Source organism: Microcaecilia unicolor, chromosome 3, assembly GCF_901765095.1.
Source record: "Microcaecilia unicolor chromosome 3, aMicUni1.1, whole genome shotgun sequence".
Lineage (NCBI taxonomy): Eukaryota > Metazoa > Chordata > Amphibia > Gymnophiona > Siphonopidae > Microcaecilia > Microcaecilia unicolor.
In genome coordinates, this window is record NC_044033.1 from 125,292,450 (window position 1) to 125,311,555 (window position 19,106).

The following is a 19,106-nucleotide window of genomic DNA, read 5'->3' on the forward strand; positions in this document are numbered from 1 at the left end:
GGGTTCAGGGTTGAGGACTGAGGTAAAGAGCAAGATGGGGTTGAAGGTCGAGGATTGAGGGACTGGTAGGGATAAGAGGAAGTTAAGAGAATTTGCAACTAATGGTCTCACCGAGTTTTCATTATTTGTTATACTGCTCATTGGGCTCTATCAGAGAGGTTAAGATAAATAAAAATTGAAGAATAGATTAAAGAAACTCCATTGGTATAGTAAGGATAAGGACAGAGATATTGATAGGGCTAGAGAAGCATGTTCCAGTGACTCCATGCGCACTCACAGTCCAGCTCTGAGATCATTGGGGTAATGACTAGATTAAGAGCATGTATCTTCAAATAGGAAAGTCTTTGTATCGGCTTTCAATCACACCCTGATCCCTCTCCTCCTCCCATGGTAATAATATACTTTTGGTATATGAAAAGTAGGTGACCCCTGCTATAGTGCATAAGCTGCTTAGTTTTGCTTTGTATTGCATTCTTTGATGAACCTATAATGAATATCAAATAACATGAAAATATTACTTGTTTGCATTCTTTATTCTCATCTTTTCATATTTTGACAGATGATGTTAATGAAGAAATTTTGGAGACAAGTGAAACTTCAGGTCAGAAAAGATTAAATTATTATTAAACTTTGTTCAAGATACATATTCCACCCAGTATTCACGCAGTGACAGGCAGCACTTTGACTGTTCGCTGCCGGCGTTTAACCCGAATATTTAATGCCGGGCCGTTTCCAGCATTTATTTTTTGACTGTGGCAACTCAACCAGTTAAGCTGATTTTCAGCACTAACCGATTAAGGGGCCCTTTTACACGCGTACAATGTGCATAAAATTGGAACTACCGCCTAGCTACCACGAGCCCAGGTGGTAATTCCATTTTTGACGCATATCCAAAACACGCGGTAGAAATCTTCTACCATGTGGCGCTTACCCGGTGGTAATTGGCAGTGTATGGGCGCTGACGATTACTGCCCGGTTAACGCGTGAAACCTTGCCGCTAAGTCACTGGATAGCGGAAAGGTCTCATGCCGAAAATGGACGTGCGCTGGTTTTAATTTTGTCGCATGTCCATTTTTGGCCACAAAAAAGACCTTTTTTTCATGCACGCTGAAAAATGGATCTGCGCGCGTCCACAACACGTGCCTATACAAGTGCAGGCCATTTTTCAGTGCGCCTTAGTAAAAGGGCCCCTTAGTGCATAGCGGTTAAAGACAGGCCTGATTTAACCACAAACAGTCTGGCACTGAATGTCCGCACCTAACCAGCTATATCAAACGATATAGCCATTTACCCCCGGATTCTATATAGCGTGACATACATTGGGTGCGCAAATCCAGGCGTATTCTAGATTTGTGCGTGCAAATTAATTAGTTAACAAGCTAATCAGGGCCAATATTTGCCTCTTAAGCAATTATTGACACTAATTGGCATTAATTAGAATTTGTGCACAGAACTGTCTAAGCGTATTCTATAAAATGGTGCATGTAAATTCTAAGTCGCATAGTCAAAAAGGGGGCATGGCCATTGGTGTAGAATGGGTGGGTTGTGGACATTTCTAAATCTATGCGCAAGGATATAGAATACAACCAGTCTGTGTATAATTTAGGTGTTGGCATTTACACCAAGTTTTGCATGGTGTAACTGCCCATGACTAAATTTAGTCGCATGGACGGGCATTCAGTGTATTCCAGTGTTCCCAAACCTGGTCCTGGAGGTACCCCAGTCAGGGTTTTGGGATATCCACAATGAATATTCATGAGAGAGATCTGCATGCAGTGGAGGCAGTGCATGCAAATCTATCTCATTAATATTTCATTGTGGATATCCTGAAAACCTGACTGGCTGCAGTTCCTCCAGGGTCCAAAATATAGCAGAAAAGCACCAAGAGCCTTAAAAAATGGGACACAGTTCCTTTAATTATTCAAAAACAATATTCCAGTATAGAACCGACACGGGCCGGGTTTTGGCACACAGCGCCTGCATCAGGGGTCATGTATGATCTATTATAAAATGAGTATTGTGACCAAACTTCTTCTTTATGGGATAAAAAGGATTTGATATGCTCAATGAAAAATGCCACTCCACGTATCAGGAACAGGGAGTCCCTTTGTTCCTTAGTTGAGGAACAAACATGGCCCCTGCGCAAGGATGACAGGCAAATTCGTGAAGCGTTCCATATATTTTTTAAAGGGTTTGTTCCTCAACTAAAGAAGTAGTTTGGTCACAATACTGATTTTATAATAGATCGTATGTGACCCCTGACGCAGGTGCTGTGTGCCGAAACACGGCCCGTGTTGGGTCTATACTGGAATATTGTTCTTGAATAATTAAAGGAACTGTGTCCCATTTTTCAAGGCTCTTGGTGCTTTTCTGCTGTGTTTTAGACTCTGTTTTGTACTTTGAACCCTCTCTGTACTGTTGCAATGCCTCCAGGACCAGGTTTGGGAACCACTGGTGTATTCTATAAACTATGTGCAAATTTAGGCTTATTCTATAAAATACACCTAAATTTAGGCATACTTTATAGAAAATGCCTAGGCCAATTTTTTAGGCATCATATATAGTCTTTAACGGCTAGCCACTAACCATGAATATTAAGCGGGAGATAACCTGTTATCTTCCACTAAATATCCGTGGTTAGGCAATAAAGTGCATTTAACTAGCCAGGTGCTGTTCCTGGCCGGTTAAATAGTTTTGAATATCAGCCAGATTATTTTCTAAAATTAATATAAATGACATTAACTGATTTGCACTTATCATTAATACTGCTAAGGTCATATATATTGCTCTCCTTACTTCACAGATATATTTTCATGATGGGAGGTCTTGCTATTTGAACCATAATTTAAAAAACTTCAGTTTATTTAAGGTCATTAATATAAATCATAAACAGGATATTGCCATAAAATGTTCTCAGAAATACTGGCAAACATTTCAGAATTAAACATATATAATTCTACAACTGTTCATTTATGCCACATGTTCTCAATTTTCATGTGAATCATATGTTTTGACTTTTTTTATTAGAGAGTCATTCTTTCTGAGTCCATGGTTGCTGTTAATAATATGGGAACAAATCATCTATTATGATAAAGACTCAGCAAGCCCATTAGGTGAGCTAGGCATTCACCTATGATGGCACAGTTTTGGGGGCAGCACCAACTTGCTGGTCAATGTGCCTATGGACGACATTGCGACCAAGGCTAGACCTTGAGTATCTGCACATGCTAAATGCCTGCCAGATCCTATCATCATCATCAACCTTCATGTTTCGGAATGGGCAGGACCTGGTGGGTTTTGAGCATTCACAGATACTCAAGGTTCCATACTAGCCATAAGTATTGTGTAGGCATGCTGACTGCCTCATTGGTGCTGCCCCACAGGGGGTAGGAAAAGGAAGCCACTGAATACGTTGGGGCAGAGAGGAGAGGGAGGAAGGGGAGAGGCTGAACACTGGGGAAGGGAGAGAGATGCTGAATACCCTGGGGTGGGGGAATAGGGAAGGAGAGAGATGCTGGACACCATGGAGGGGGAGGGGAGGGGAGAGAAAAGAAGATGCTGGACTACAGATGGATATGGGATGGAAGGGTGGAGGGTATACAACTGAAAGTTTGTGTAGGCTGTTAGATAACCTTTGGCCAGCCAATTCTATAAACTTTAATAAACAAATGACTTTTCAGCAGTTTTCTTAATTGTCCTATATCTGTTGATGTTCTTATATTCAATGGTAATTGTTTCCACATCATTGGTCCAAGAGTAGAAAAAGCACTCTTGCATGTTTCCTAAAAATGTATTTTCCTTAAAGCTGAAATGTTTAAATGACCAGGAGGGGCATAATCGAAGGTTTTCCTGGGGACGGCCGCACAGGACCGTCCCGTGAAGGGGCGGGGAAACCCGTATTATCGAAACAAGATGGGCGTCCATCTTTCATTTCCATAGTACGGTCGGGGACTCCCAAATCCTGAAATTTAGGTCGACCTTAGAGATGGTCGCCCTTAGACTTGGTCGTTTTTGATTTTCGGCGATAATGGAAACCGAGGACGCCCATCTCAAAAACGACCAAATCCAAGCCATTTGGTCATGGGAGGAGCCAGCATTCATAATGCACTGGTCCCCCTAACATGTCAGGACATCAACCGGGCACCCTAGGGGGCACTGAAGTGGACTTCACAAATTGCTCCCAAGTGCATAGCTCCCTTACCTTGTGAGCTGAGCCCTCCAAAACCCACTACCCACAACTGTACACCAGTACCATAGCCCTTACGGGTGAAGGGGGGCACCTAGATGTGGGTACATTGGGTTTCTGGTGGGTTTTGAAGGGCTCGCATTTACCACCACAAATGTAACAGGTGGGGGGGGGGGGGGTGGGCCTGGGTCCGCCTGCCTGAAGTGCACTGCACCCACTAAAACTGCTCTAGGGACCTGCATACTACTGCGAGGGACCTGAGTATGACATTTGAGGCTGGCACAAAATATTTTCAAAGTTGTTTTTTGAGGGTGGGAGGGGGTTAGTGACCATTGGGGGAGTAAGGGGAGGTTATCCCTGATTCCCTCCGGTGGTCATCTGGTCAGTTTGGGCACCTTTTTGAGGCTTGGTCGTAAGAAAAAAGGGACCAAGTAAAGTCAGCCAAGTGCTCATCAGGGATGCCCTTCTTTTTTCCATTATGGGTCGAGGACGCCCATGTATTAGGCATGCCCAAGTCCCGCCTTCGCTACACCTCCGACACGCCCCCGGGAACTTTGGTCATCCCCGTGACGGAAAGCAGTTGTGGACGCCCAAAATCGGCTTTCGATTATGCCAATTTGGGTGACCCTGTGAGAAGGACACCCTTTTCCCGATTTGTGTCGAAAGATGGGCGCCCTTCTCTTTCAAAAATTAGCCTGCAGATGTTTCAGATCTTAGGGCACAATGGGGTACAAATATTTTCAGTATAGAGAATACATAATAAGCACATTAATTTTTTTAAGCCTTATGTGTCAAACATGGCGCTATTCATTCTTTAATAGACAACCAATGCAATTTACATAAAACAGGCATGATATGTTGTTAACATGAACAACTATACATAAGCCTATCAGCTGCATTTTGAACAACTTGCAGTGCATGAAATCTAGAGGCAGCAAGCCCTAAATATAATGAATTATAATAATCAAGTCAACTCAGGATAAAATTCTGTACTACAGAAATCAGATTCTAGTAAATGAGATTTCAGCTTTCCTAACATTCTTAGCTTTAAAAAATGAAGTTTTTACAACACGACAGACATGAGATTTAAAAGTCAACTGTAGAATCAATAATAAGGCCAAGGGGGTCTTTTACTAAAGATTAGCTTGAGTTATCTGCAGCAGGGCCCATTTTATTCCTATGGGCCCTGCTGTAGATACCTTAAGCAAATCTTTAGTAAAAGACCCCCCTAAGACTATGGGCTGAGTAGAAATTGGGTGAGAAATTGATTGACTAACAGAATTCTGAAAGTGGTAGTCAATGAGGTTCACTCTAGTCAAGTGAAAGTTACCAGTGGGATACCACAGGGATCTGTGCAGTACTCGGTCCTCTTCAATGTCTTTGTAAGTGATATTGTGTCACTCACAGTATCAGTCCTTAATTTCCACACAATTCTTGTTATCTAAACTACTTTATTTACTTTCTTCCTTCTACTTAAACATAGTACATACTGTTTCTTGTTTGTTCAAAATTGTGTACAGCATCAATTTGATAACACATTTTTCACTGATATACCACATACATGCTCTCATTCATTCTCACTTATTTAAACAAGACTGGTCTAATACATACTGCTCAACAATGTATTTCCCTATTATCCATAACTTAAACACAAGTCTTTAGTATACACATTCCAGATGTATTGTCAGTTCAAAACTCTCAATGTCTCTGCCTTCCCTCCAGGAGGTTAATGACTATGCTTAAGAAACATCTCCTCAAACAATGTGTCTCTTTGTTGTGTTTGTGAGTGATGTAACTAGACCCCTTCCTGTCTTTGAATCACATTCCACAAATTACTTAGTCCCCTTGGAGTCAGGTTTTCCACCACATAAAGTAAACAGCTCAGTTCTTTCCAGCCCAATGCGTTTCGCACTAGGCGTCTTCAGGGGCTTCACACTTAAAACAGCAATTTCACTTAGCTAAAGGCTTTCGCCAAGATGGACACCTCCACAGGATGCCGGAAATGACATCGCAAATGCAACTTCATCAACACAGGAAACATGTAAATGATATTGGGGAAGTGTTAGAAGGAAAAGTGCCATTTTGCAGATGCAATGACATTTGCTTATAGACATGTTAGAAGAGGTACATAAAAATAAAAGATGATTTTAAAAACATTGAAAATATAGGGGCCCTTTTACTAAGTCGCGGTAAAAAGTGGCCTACGGCAGTGTAGGGGTATGTATTAGGCACGTGCTGGGACAGTTTTTACTGCATCTGCAAAAAAGGTGTTTTTTTTTAATGTGACAGGAAAAGGGCATGCGGTAAAACTGAAACCAGTGCGCATCTAAAACTGGCCTGAGACAGGGGGTGCACTGGTCTGGCGGTAGTCTCATTTGGGTGTGCACTGCACACGCGTAGAGCCTACCGCAGCTTAGCAAAAAGGGCCCCATAGTCAAAGATATGGCAACTGTGCTTTAATCCAAGTAAATGAAAAATTATTCATGTGAAATGTAGATATCCAAAGGCCGGGTACCTTTTTTTCAGGTGAAGAATTCTGCCTTGTCATAGGTTCTGTAACTGGTTGCAGGGGACCTGGCTATTGTGAGGTGGATCCTTCAGTGATCACCCCACCCTTGAAGGGTGGCCTAGCATTTGAGTATCGTACCGGCACCTTTTTTGCTAGAAAAGATGCACTGCTCTCTCCCAAGCAAGCATAACTTCCTTTCTGCCTTTAGTATATCAAGTTCACCATGAAAATGTGCCAAACTGCGTTTCATCTGAAGTATGAAGATGGACGCTTTCTCATTCCTAATGTCAAGATCCAACAAGTTATATTCCTGCTGCCACTTTTGTTTAGTGTGGCATGTAATCCACTGAGTACTCTTATTAACTCTAAGTATTTAGCTTTAATCCTAAAGATGGCAACAATTCAGAGGTTACACCTGTTACGTCTGTGCTCACCTCACCCTCTGGTGGCCAGAACTGGTGGCTGCTACGAACTGTCATCCGTTCCAGATTTCAGGCCGGTCCGGTCCGGATCTTCCAGACTGCCAGACTTGCTCTTCTTGTTTGTCCCTGAACAGCACCCGTAGCTGCCTTCTGATTCTTGCAGCTTGAGCTTCAGCTGGTGATTGGCTTTATTAGCTATCTGGAGACTTCTGAGCTTGCCATTGCATTGCATCTAAGGCCCTGGTATGTTGGGGTGCGGGTGCACTTCTGCTGTTTCCAGTTTCTAGTTTATTCCTGCCTTGATTCTTGTCTGTTCTTGCTAGTCTATGGATAGTTAGATTTGATTGTTGTTTGTTTGCTTGTCTTGTCTTGTCTCTGAGTTGTAGTTCTGTGTTAGTCCTTATCTGTTTGTATCTTACTGGCTGCTCTGCAGCTTTTAGTTTTGTGTCTTGTTAGTCAGTGTTTTGCTCCCTGTTTTAGTGGCTGTTTTCAGCTTTCAGTCTTGTCCTTTATTTTACCCATTCCTTGCCCTACTGTCCCTGTATGTTCCTTTCCCCTCTGACCCTCAGTCCCTGTGCTGCCTAGCTGTTATCCTGTCCTGTCCTTGCAAGTCCTACCGGCCGCCTGAAGCCAGGAGCTCAACTGTTGGTGAATAGTGGCCAAGTGTAGATGAAGTCTCATCGCTCATTTTAGTTCTGCCTTGCCTCTGGTGTGGGGTGGTTTTGCCTGCCGCTCCTCGGCAATAGCCTAAGTGCTCACAAACCTAGTTTCCTGCTTGAAAACATGACAACACCATACTTACTGTTTGTAAACGACCTGAAGCTTTACAATTCCAGTGACCAACAATTAGTGGAACAAGTAAATATAGTGAAAAGCTTCTCAGATGATATTAGGATGACCTTTAGTCTTGACAAATGTGCTAAAGCAACCTTCCTTAAAGGGAAATTGAGCAAAACCGAAAACAACCTGCTTGACTGAACTGTGAGGCAAAGGAAGATATATATATATATAAATATCTAGGAGTCGAGGAAAGAACAATAATCAAACATAAATCACTTGAGAGACAAGATCAATAAAGAATATTTACAGGAGACTAAAATTGATTGTTGATTGCATTAACATCACAGAAGGATACAAGCCATTAATCATCTGGCAACTCCTGCATTCTTATATGGCTTTGGAATTGTAGACTGGTCTTTTAAAGATCTTGAAATACTGGATGTACAAACAAGAAAACTCCTTCATGTCCACAAAGCCATAAATATCAGGGTATACCATGACTGTACATTCCCAGAATCGAAGGAGGAGGGGCATCATAGAAATAGATTATACCTATTGAGCTGCTCTCATAGGCCTCCAGGCTTGCTTAACAGCATCATTGGATCCAAATGACAAAAGGTGTTGAAATATGAGAGTAAACATGCAAAATACATCTTGATCATAAAACATAGACAAACATTCCGGCAAATAGAAGGAATGAGTGAGAATCTACCAGTACCAAAAGTAACAGAATTTGCAAAGGAAGAGCAAAAGTTCTTCAAAGAATTAGATCAGCAAATGAGAAAAAAACAAACAAATAAACACTTGCACAAGTACAGCAGGAATTCAAAGTGTTTCCAGGAACCATTTGTTGATCAAAAGCAGACACTTGAATGTATATAGAGAAGTGACTAGAAACCTAAGGATACACGATTTATATCTGCAGCCCAGGATAGCAGATTATAGACAACAAGCATAGGTGAAACTGGTCGAGCAGACATCTTTAGATTTTGCAAGAAAGAGCTGGACATGGTTACTCTAATATAGGCATTCGTATGCCATTTACCTCACCGATCAACATCCAAGCTGGAAAAAGTTGCACATGACATAACTAATGGCACAAACCGGTTGCAAATATATTAACATTTTGAAACATTTCACTTAACTTTCAAATAACTTTAACTTAAATAATATTCCAGTTCTTTAATCAGACAATAACAAAATGACCAATTCAAATTTTTATCATATATTTCACCATCCCCAGTTAATCATGGTCTGCAGTAATGTCGTACCAAACTCCCATACCCATGACCCACGTCTATGGTGGTATCACATAAGAACCATTCAAACTCTCTTTCACTGCACTCACACAACTCAACTTTGTAATAACCAACTTTATAAAATACATTGATTCACTCTTCTGCTGTGACAAACTCTTCCTGTAAACCCAATCCCCCAAAGCTGAAATCCCACCTATAACCACCCAGAATAGTATCTCACAAACCTGACAGAACCACAGTTAAATCTGGGAAGGGTGAGTGGAAGCATGCCAATGGCGTGCACTGACCCCAGCACATCTTCCTCTCTCTTCATTGGCCTATCCCAACCTGATGTGCTTACCTTCCACTGCTGTGAACCTCTAAAATTATTTGTGAGGATCTTGGGTAGCTCAACCATATTATGGCACCTCAACAAAAGCATTGGGGTTGCCAGCATTAGCTGACTGCAAAGTTGTGATGGCATAACATTTCTGTACTGAAAGGCACAACAACAGTGGCGTACCAAGGGTGGGGCATTGGGGGATGGAGGGGATGGTTCACCCCAGGTGCATGCTGCAAGTGGGTGCAGGGAGCAGCTGCACAGCTGTCGGCTCTGCCGATTCCCTGCTCCCTCTGACGTTACTTTCTGTTCTGGGACAGGGAACCATCGGAGCCGACAGCCGCGAGACTGCTTCCTGCATTCCCAGGAGGTAAGAACAATGCGCTGGGGGGGGGGGGGTGGAGGTGATGTGCCAGGGTGTGATGCACCAGGGGGTGCGCAGCAGTGATCCGCTCCAGGTGGTAGCTGACCTAGGAACACCACTGCACAACAAGGTAGCATGTCTCCTCCCTTGGAAACTTTATAAACAATACAACATCATTGTACCAGAAAAGTGGTTGGATCATGACTCTAAGAGAATTATGTATTTATTTATTTATTTATTTATATATTCAAAGTGTTTGTTATACTGCCCTTCACAGACCACACCAGAGTGGTTTACAGTATATAAAAGACCTGTCTCAAACCCTATAAAACAATGCATATAGAAACATTTAGAGACAATAAGAAGGGATGGATAGCACAACAAAGTTCCACCAATATTTAAGAACAGACAATCTGTGTTGCATAAGGAACATACTCTACAATATACAATGTAACTTGCACAAACTGTACTATTTCCAAAGAACAATGAAGAGGTTATGATCACCTAGGACATCCCCATTCTGACCGATGAAAAAATGGATGTAAGGAAGCTGGACATAGTGGTAAAAGTGAACACCAGAATGGCATTGATCATAGAGGTATCGATGCAAAGTGATTACTCTGTGAATTGCACAGATTGAAAATCCTCAAGGAGTGAATTTTATATATGGCGATGAAAAAATAACCACAGAAAAAAGTCCTATTCTGTAAGCCGTGCTTAAATTAGGCTCGGTTTATAGAATAGTGCTTATGCCCACAAAGCATGCCTAACTTTAGGCATGGTCATTTGCACAAATTGAAACATGGTGCAGATCTTCGCACCTAAATTAGGCACGCTTCTCCCTTAATCTATAACTATGCACATTAATTAGGAACGCCCTATTCTGCCCATGACCCTCTCATTTCCGCGCCCCCTTTTTGAACTTGCGTGTAAAATTTACATACATATATTCCAATTAAATCTAATTAGTGCTAATAATTGCTTTTTAACAAGCCAATTATTGGTGCTAATTAGCTCATTATTCAATTAAATTGCACACTCAAATTGGGCACATGCATTATAGAATTAGGGAGCAAGTACCAAGAAAGCAGTCTGAGACCAAGAAAATGTGGTAGAAAGGTACAGAAATATTTCATTAATTTTGGGTGGCACAGGCTTGTTTAAAATGAATTGTTAAGCACATTTTATACATTACATCTTATGAACTCCAGACGGAAGCTTTCTTTGGATATGTAAGTACTATGGCAAGTATTAACAGTAAATTTGAGAGACCAAGATCATGCTTCACATTCCCTGGCCTAGGAGTGAGGTTCATTACAGTCACATATGTATAAAATTCACTCATTTGGAAACATTGCCCCCGAAAAAACCTGGAATGTCATCATATCTGATGTTCTCAAGCTAGTCAGTGTGCCAAAGCAGTTGGGAAAGCTAATAGGATGCTTTGGTGCATTAGGAGAGGAAGCATCGCTCATAGAAAGAGGGAAGTAATATTACATCTTTACAGATCTCTTTTGAGGCCCAGCCTCAATTATTGTGTTCAGTTTGGGAGTCGATAGCAATAGAGAAGAACAAAATCTTCATAGTTACAAAGACAAAAACCAACACAGCGAAGGAGACTCACAGAATGATCAGATGATGAAATGAAAGTCTAAAATATTTTATTTAGAATCATATAAGACTCAACATGGTCATGTTTCGGCCTAATAGGCCTGCCTCAGGAGTCTTTGAAGGGATGTTCCAAAATGAAACAACCTGCAGCTTTGAGAACAGTATCAAAATCATTATATGGTAAATAGCAACTTGCTGAAAAACCTGGAAACTCTAGGAAAAAGTCGTGTCTCTTCAAAGCTGAAGATAATGATCAAAGTAGACCAAATCTGTCAAAATTTACAAAATCTCTGAATACAGCAGTATCTGAGTACAGCAGTATCTGCTGAAGGACATTGATTCAGTGGAGGCAGACTAAAGAAGGGCTATAGACATGGTATATGGATTGCATTACAAACCTTATGTGCACTACAGCATTGCTGTGCCAGAGAAACATTGGGCTCATGTGCTTGACAGCATTATGGAGATTGAAGAAGTTGTAATCACCTGGGTCATTCTTGGAAGGGTAGGTTACCCCACTATTTCATGTACATCCTCTTGTCACTAGAGGTCATCTGCATTTACTATATGCCTTTTTGAATACCATTGCCATCTCCAGGAGGGAATTCCAGGAACCAACTACACTTTTCATGAAAAAATATTTCATGACATTCTTCCTGTGTCTAATCCCTTGGAGCCTAATGCCAATGTCTATGGTTTTTTTTGTAAAACTGTTCATGTTATCCATCAACAGCTATTGCCCTAATGGGCGGGGCAAAGTATGACAGCCAGAGCTGCTGAATGCTCCAGTTCTAACCAGGGAGCCAATCACTACTTAGATCTTCCTTCAATCAAAATATCCAAAATGAAGTCTCACAAAGGTCTCACAAAAGAGAGATTACAATTAAAAACCACAGGATTAAGCCCCATAATAGACCCAACCTTCACTGTTGTGTGAAAACTCTAGTGCTAGAAAATGTGAAAAATTTAAGCCCCCCCCCCCCCAAGGTTCACCTGCACCCCTTAGCCCCCTGGGCACGTATTATCCAATCCATGATGGTCACTGAAATGTAAATGGGACAGGAGCAATCCCAAATCACTTGTCTCCTGCCAAGTCCCTATTTCAAACTGGCGCCAGCCAGCCCTGAAGTTGGTGCTATCTTATTCTATGAAGATGTGCTATTTTATTGTACCACCAGGACCCTTATGTAGTGAAGATCCCAAGCTCATCTGTCATGTGTTCTTGGTATAGTTCCAATGGGTCCTCGCCCCCTCCCCATGATATCATCATCAGCAAACTTTGACTGATAGGCTGATGATCAGAAGAAAACGCAGGCGCTAGAGGCTATTACTATACTAGCACCTGCGTTTGCTATCGTCCCAAGATCAGATCCTCCGAGCATATGAAACAACACGCTCGCGGGCTTTGAACGCAACTAGCATGCAAAAAAGAGCTCAGTGCAAGTAGCATTCAAATGCATGCTAAACCTATTCATCCCCAATGATCAGCGACTAGTGTGCCAAAAATTGGCCCGCTGGCCGCGGCAAACCCTACACCAACTCAGAGCTTGCGTTAGGGTTTGCAGACCATTGGGGAGGAATGGTGAGCCCTGTCCAGCATGCATTTGCCTGCTAGCAGGCCCCCATTCCCCCCCAATGCAGCAGCCCCCTGCAGGAACCCCGACCCGAGCCCCCCCCCCCCCCCAGCGACAGGGGGCTGGAGGTCTGGTGGATCTCCAGTCCCCCTGACCCCCCGATACAGGTTCAGGGGGGCTACAGATCCAGTGGGTCTCCAGCCCCCTAACCCCCTCAGCATCCCTTGGATGTTCCTGGTGGCCCAGTGGGCTGTGAGTCAGTCCCCCCCACCTGGTGGTCTAGTGGCCCTTCCCCACTCCCTACCTTCAGTTGGAGGAGGGAGGTGGCCTCCCTCCTCTTCCATCGGTGCCGCCTCGAAAATGGCAGTGCCCAGCCCAGCACAGTGCATCCTGGGATGTGCTGGATGGGGCTTCATACTATATATGTTGTGAAGCCCCACCCAGCTCATCCCAGGATGCACTGGGCAGGGTTGGGTGCTGCCATATTCGAGGGGGCACCGATGGAAGAGGAGGGAGGCCACCTCCCTCCGCCAACTGAAAGGAGGGGGTGGGGAAGGGCCGCTAGACCACCAGGTGAGGGGGGATTGACCCACAGCTTACTGGGTCACCAGGGACATCCACGGGATGCTGGGGAGGTTAGGGGGGCTGAATATCCCCCCCCAGATCTCTAGCCCTGCAACGTGTGTGTGTGTGTGGGGGGGGGGGGGGGTTGGGGGACCAGAGGTCTGCCGGACCTCCATCCCCTTTTTCGCTTGGCTCAGGGCAGGGGTAGTTGGGGTCTGGTGGTCCCATGGACCTCTAGTCCCTTTTTTTTACAAGTCTGGTCTTTTGACAGCCCAGACCTGTCAAACAAGTGCGGGAGGATTAATCCTCCCGCACTTCTACTACTACTACTACTATTTATCATTTCTATAGCGCTACAAGGCATATGTAGCGCTGTATACCATACACAAAAAAGACAGTCCCTGATCAAAGAGCTTGCAATCTAGATACCCTTTGATCAGAGAGAATTGCATGCTTAAGTTTGCATGGAATTATCTCTGATCATAGGGGCGGTAAAGCCTCGTACTGTTCCTGTGCTATTTTTAGAGTGCTGTTTGGAACAGCATGGGGCTTTTGATCATCTACCCATGAAAGAGCTTCATTGGTGTTGAGGTGCTTCAGGTGAGATGCTCCCAAAGGACCAGATCAAAGGAAGTTGTCCTTTTGGCAGCTCATTGTGAGTGAGTTGGCATGCTGGATTTCTTTTTTAACTGATTCTGGGCACAGGGGGCTGGATTCAGTAAGTGACGTCCAAAGTTAGGCACCATTAAGATGCACGCTAAGTTCCAATTCTATACAAGTCGCTTAGCACTAATGTATATGTGCTTATTTTCTTCAATTTGATTTTCTTGCTATATTCCTCAAGAAGAATTCCAATAAAATGGAGTGCTCCTGAATAGACTTTTGCATTTGCAAGAACTCACCCAGAATATTATGTGCTTTTCCAAAAGTCATACCTCCAAATGGATAAACATAGTGGAAGCAATCCAGACAAAAGCTACCCAAATGGTACAGGATCTAAAGCCTTGTGCATTTAGACTTAAGGGTCTAAGGGGCCCTTTTACAAAGGTGCAGCAATTCTACCACAGGCTTACCATGCACCAATGTGGCACTACTGCCAGGCTACTGCAGTAGCCCTGTGGTAGTTCCCACCCCCACCCCCACGTGCCATTTTGGCACTTTAAAAAAAAAAAAATATATATATATATATATATATTTTTTTTTTTTAACCACCGGGATAGTGCAGGAGCCCTTACCATCACTCAACGAATAGTTAAACTCTGGAACTCTTTGCAGGAGGATATGGTAACAGCAGTTAGCATAGCTGGGTTTAAAAAAGGTTTGAACAAATTCCTAGAGGAAAAGTCCACAGTTTGCTATTGAGACAGACATGGGAAGCAACTGCTTGCCCTGGCTTGGCCACTGTTGGAAACAGAATACTGTGCTAGATGGACCATTGGTTAGACCCAGTATGGCTACTCTTATGTTCTTATGTAATAGGAGGTGGTAAACCAGCTTATAATCGAAAGAGAAAAACGCCTATAATGCGACCCAAATCGGGAGATGGGCGTCTTTCTCCCGTGGGCGCCCAAATCGGTATAATCGAAAGCCGATTTTGGGTGTTTCCAACTGCAATCCGTCGCGGAAACGGGTAAAGTTGATGGGGGCGTGTTGGAGGCGTGGTGAAGGCGGAACTGGGGCGTGGTTATTGGCTGAGGAGAGATGGGCGTCTTTAGCTGATAATCGAAAAAAAAGGCGTTTTTACCGCAATTTTGGGTCACTTTTTTTTGGACCCTTTTTTTTCATGAACAGGTCCCAAAAAAGTGCCCAACTGACCAGATGACCACTGGAGGGAATCAGGGATGACCTCCCCGGACTCCCCCAGTGGTCACTAACCCCCTCCCACCAAAAAAAACCCACTTTACAAACTTTTTTTCCAGCCTCTATGCAGCATCAAATGCCGTACCCACCTCTTTGACAGCAGAATGTGTTCTATCCTGTGACAGCCTTTCCCTGGTTCTGATGTGGCTCTCGGGTGAGTGTGACACCTTTTCTGTTATGCGCACTGCAGAGTCACATCAGCAATGCATTGTGGTGGGTGTAGGGTATTGGGCTCCGTGATTCCACTAGCTTGTGGCAAATGCTCACGATGTTGGTAGTTGGTAGGCTGTACTCCCATGGTGCTTTTCCTCCTGCTTACTGGGTCAGAGTGTGCCCTGTTTTGTTTCCGGTAGTCCATGAGGTAGTGGCCATTTTTGTAAGCCAGTTTTAGATCCATTTAACGTGTTAGCCACGTTACAGAACTTAGTTCTTCCCTTGAATGTGGCTGAAAGAGGGCATTGTACAGCATTCTGCCAGCTCTGACCTACTGCTCATCTCAGTACCAGGGAGACTCGTTGGCAGTGGGGCACAACCTCTGATCTGCAGTTAACTGTGAGCAAGCGTGCTTATTCCAATAAAGGTCGTTTTCGGAGAGATTAATCTTCAGGTGTCAACTGGTGTGCCAATGTTATATAGCAGCAACAAGTCCTAGAGGCCTGCGTGTATGCAGGTCCCTGGAGCACTTTTAGTGGGTACTGCAGTGCACTTGAGCCAGGCGGACCCAGGCCCATCCCCCCCTACCTGTAACACGTGTGCTGGTAAATGGGAGGTCTGCAAAACCCACTGTACCCACATATAAGTGCCCCCTTCACCCCTAAGAGCTATGGTAGTGTTGTACATTTGTGGGTAGTGGGTTTTGGGGGAGGGGGTTGGGGGCTCAGCACCCGTGGTAAGGAAGCTATGCATGTGGGAGCAGTTTCTGAAGTCCACTACACTGACCTCTAGGGTGCCCAGTTGGTGTCCTGGCATGTCAGGAGGGCCCCTCCCACGACCAAATGGCTCGGATTAGGACGTTTTTGAGCTGGGCATTTTTAGTTTCCATTATCGCTAAAAAAAACCAAACGCCCAGCTGAAAAACATCCATTTTTTCAAAAATACGGTCTGTCCTGCCTCTTCATGTACCCGTTTTCGGACATAGACGCCCATGGAGATAGGCGTTCGATTATGCCCCTGCACGGCTCCCCCAGCAAATGACCACATGGCAAGTATTTAACTTACCACACACAAAGATAAGATTTTCAGCTTGATATTTTGTAACTTACCACACAGCCATTTCCTTTTTTTTGTTGTTAAAAAAAAGCCTTTTACCCACTACGGTAAAAGGGGGCCTCTGCACACGGCAAATCCACATGCTGCCGCCATCACAGGGCCCCTTTTACCACAGTTTGTTTTACCACAGTTTGGTAAAAGGGGCCCTAAATAAATTAGTATCGCAGAGCACAGACAGGTGAGATATGATTGCGATATTAAAATGCATTGATCATACTAATAATGCATAAAAAGTTGACCTTTTCAGAAGAAAGAATGCTGTAGAACAAGAGGTATGAGGCTTCAAGGAGATGGACTCAGGAGAAGCATTTGGAATTTTTTTTTCCTGAGATGGGTGATAGATACATGGAATGTCCCCCTGGGGGAGGTGGTAGAAATAGAAATGGCAGCAGAATTAAACAAAGCAATGGATAAGCATAGGAGGAAGAAGAATGAAGAGCAGGAAATTTCAACTGGATTCTCTAGTACTGCAGTAGGAGAGCAGATGGACAAACATGGACTTTGAGAACTACCGCCATATTTTATGGTGATGGAACATTAGTAATTGCAGTAGCAATGACTACTGGAAGAAAGTAATTTCTATAAAAACCACACTTGTATTTTTTTTTTTTTTTGCATTATTAGCTATCTTAAAGTTATGTGTGTAGTCTCCTTTGTTGTAAACTGTAATCACAAAAATTGCTCTGGGGCTAACATTATTATAATTTATAACCTTTACATTAGGTCAAACATCATTATCTGGAAATAGAATCTGTAGCATCCAGTCCTCGCTTAAATAAAACTGCTGAAACACAAAACAGACTACAATCCAACTAATGTTTTATTCTGAAAAGGCAATTCAGGACAAAATAGTATTGTAAATATTTGCATGATTATTATGAAGACACTTATGGTTGAGAAAAACCAATAGATTGATAACATGCATTATGCTTACAGAGGGATTAGAACAAAAGGCACAGTCTCCTCCTCCCAAGAAATATAAAGGAAAGAAAACAGAAGACCTTAAGGATACAACTGATGGTATGTAGCAAGGGTTTTTAATGTTTTTCTAATCAGTTTTCAATTCATTGTAAACAGTATTTTCAATGAAGAATGTTCCAAGACTGTGTATTTACAATTTTGATTTATTTAGGGCCCCTTTTACTAAGACGTGTAAGCGTCTACGTGTGCCCAACGCGCGCCAAAATGGAGTTTCCGCATGGCAACAGCATGGCCCTTGCAGTAATTTCATTTTTGGTGCGCATCCGCTACGCGCACCCAAAAAATATTTTTTATTTTCTGGCGCGCATCAGCTATGTATGCCAAGTGGCATTTGGCACGCATAGGTCATTACCACCCAGTTACCGTGTGAGACTTTATACCACTAGGTCAATGGCTGGCAGTGAAGTCTCAGACCCAAAATGGACGCGTGGAAATTTTCGTTTTGCCGCACATCCATTTTTGGCAAAAATTTTAAAAAGGCATTTTTTGCGGGTGCGCTGATAAATGATTCTATGTGCACCCAAAACACACGTCTACACTACCACAGACCATTTTTCAGTACACCTTAGTAAAAGGACCCCTTAATCCTTTTTCACTTTATTTCTCCCCTCAGTTATGGAGGGAAATTTCTAGTACATATTTATTTTGATTAAAGGAAAACAAATAGGAAGAGATGTCGAATAGGCACTGAAAAAAAAAACAATCAAAAGAAATACTACCTGCAGTGGCAGCTCCAGGAGGGCAAACAAGTAAAGACGCCAACAAACTCCAGTATAACAACCAGGATAAAATTTATTAGCACATCAACCTAGTGTGGTGAAATTGTGTAGGCACTACTTGAGAATAGAGGCTTCTCGGTCAGCAAGACCTGTATAGTCAGCAGTGAACTGTGTTTTGTCCAATAAGATCTACTAGCCGTTCAGCCCATAAAAACGGGCTAGTATAGGAGGGGGGGGGTTGAAAGGCCCCCCACCCCGCCGCTGAGTTCACCGCTGCCGCTTCCCCTCCGAGTTCGTCCCCCCTCGGAGCCGTCGCCGTCGCCACCCACCTTCCACCCGGTCGGGCCCTCGCTCCGCTATTGAAACAGCGAGGGCACGCAGCACACAGCTCTACTTCTGAGCTGCCGTGGCCTTCCTTCTTCTCTGCCTGTGTCCTGCCCTCGTGTGACGTAACGTCGTCGAGGGCGGGACACAGGCAGAGAAGAAGAAGGAAGGCCGACGTGCCCTCGCTGTTTCAATAGTGGAGCGAGGGCCCGACCGGGTGGAAGGTGGGTGGCGCGGCGACTCCGGGTGGGGGGAGCATTAGCGACGGCAGTGTCCCTCGCAAATGCGCAGTAGAGACCCTCTCTGTTCCGCCCCTGTCATCACGCATTGACGCGGGGGCAGGGCAGAGAGGGACTCTACTGCGC

The 19,106-nt window shown here is 43.7% G+C and overlaps 1 protein-coding gene across 1 annotated transcript in view; it reads left to right on the plus strand.

The window, feature by feature from the left end:
- The window catches only part of MACROD2 (mono-ADP ribosylhydrolase 2), a 2,039,061-nt gene that overhangs the window by 1,797,560 nt on the left and 222,395 nt on the right, over window positions 1–19,106 (plus strand). The window contains exons 10-11 of the mRNA XM_030194677.1: window positions 560–601; window positions 17,654–17,737. Of these exons, the coding sequence (XP_030050537.1) occupies window positions 560–601; window positions 17,654–17,737 (126 nt within the window). The remainder of the gene's footprint in view (window positions 1–559; window positions 602–17,653; window positions 17,738–19,106) is intronic.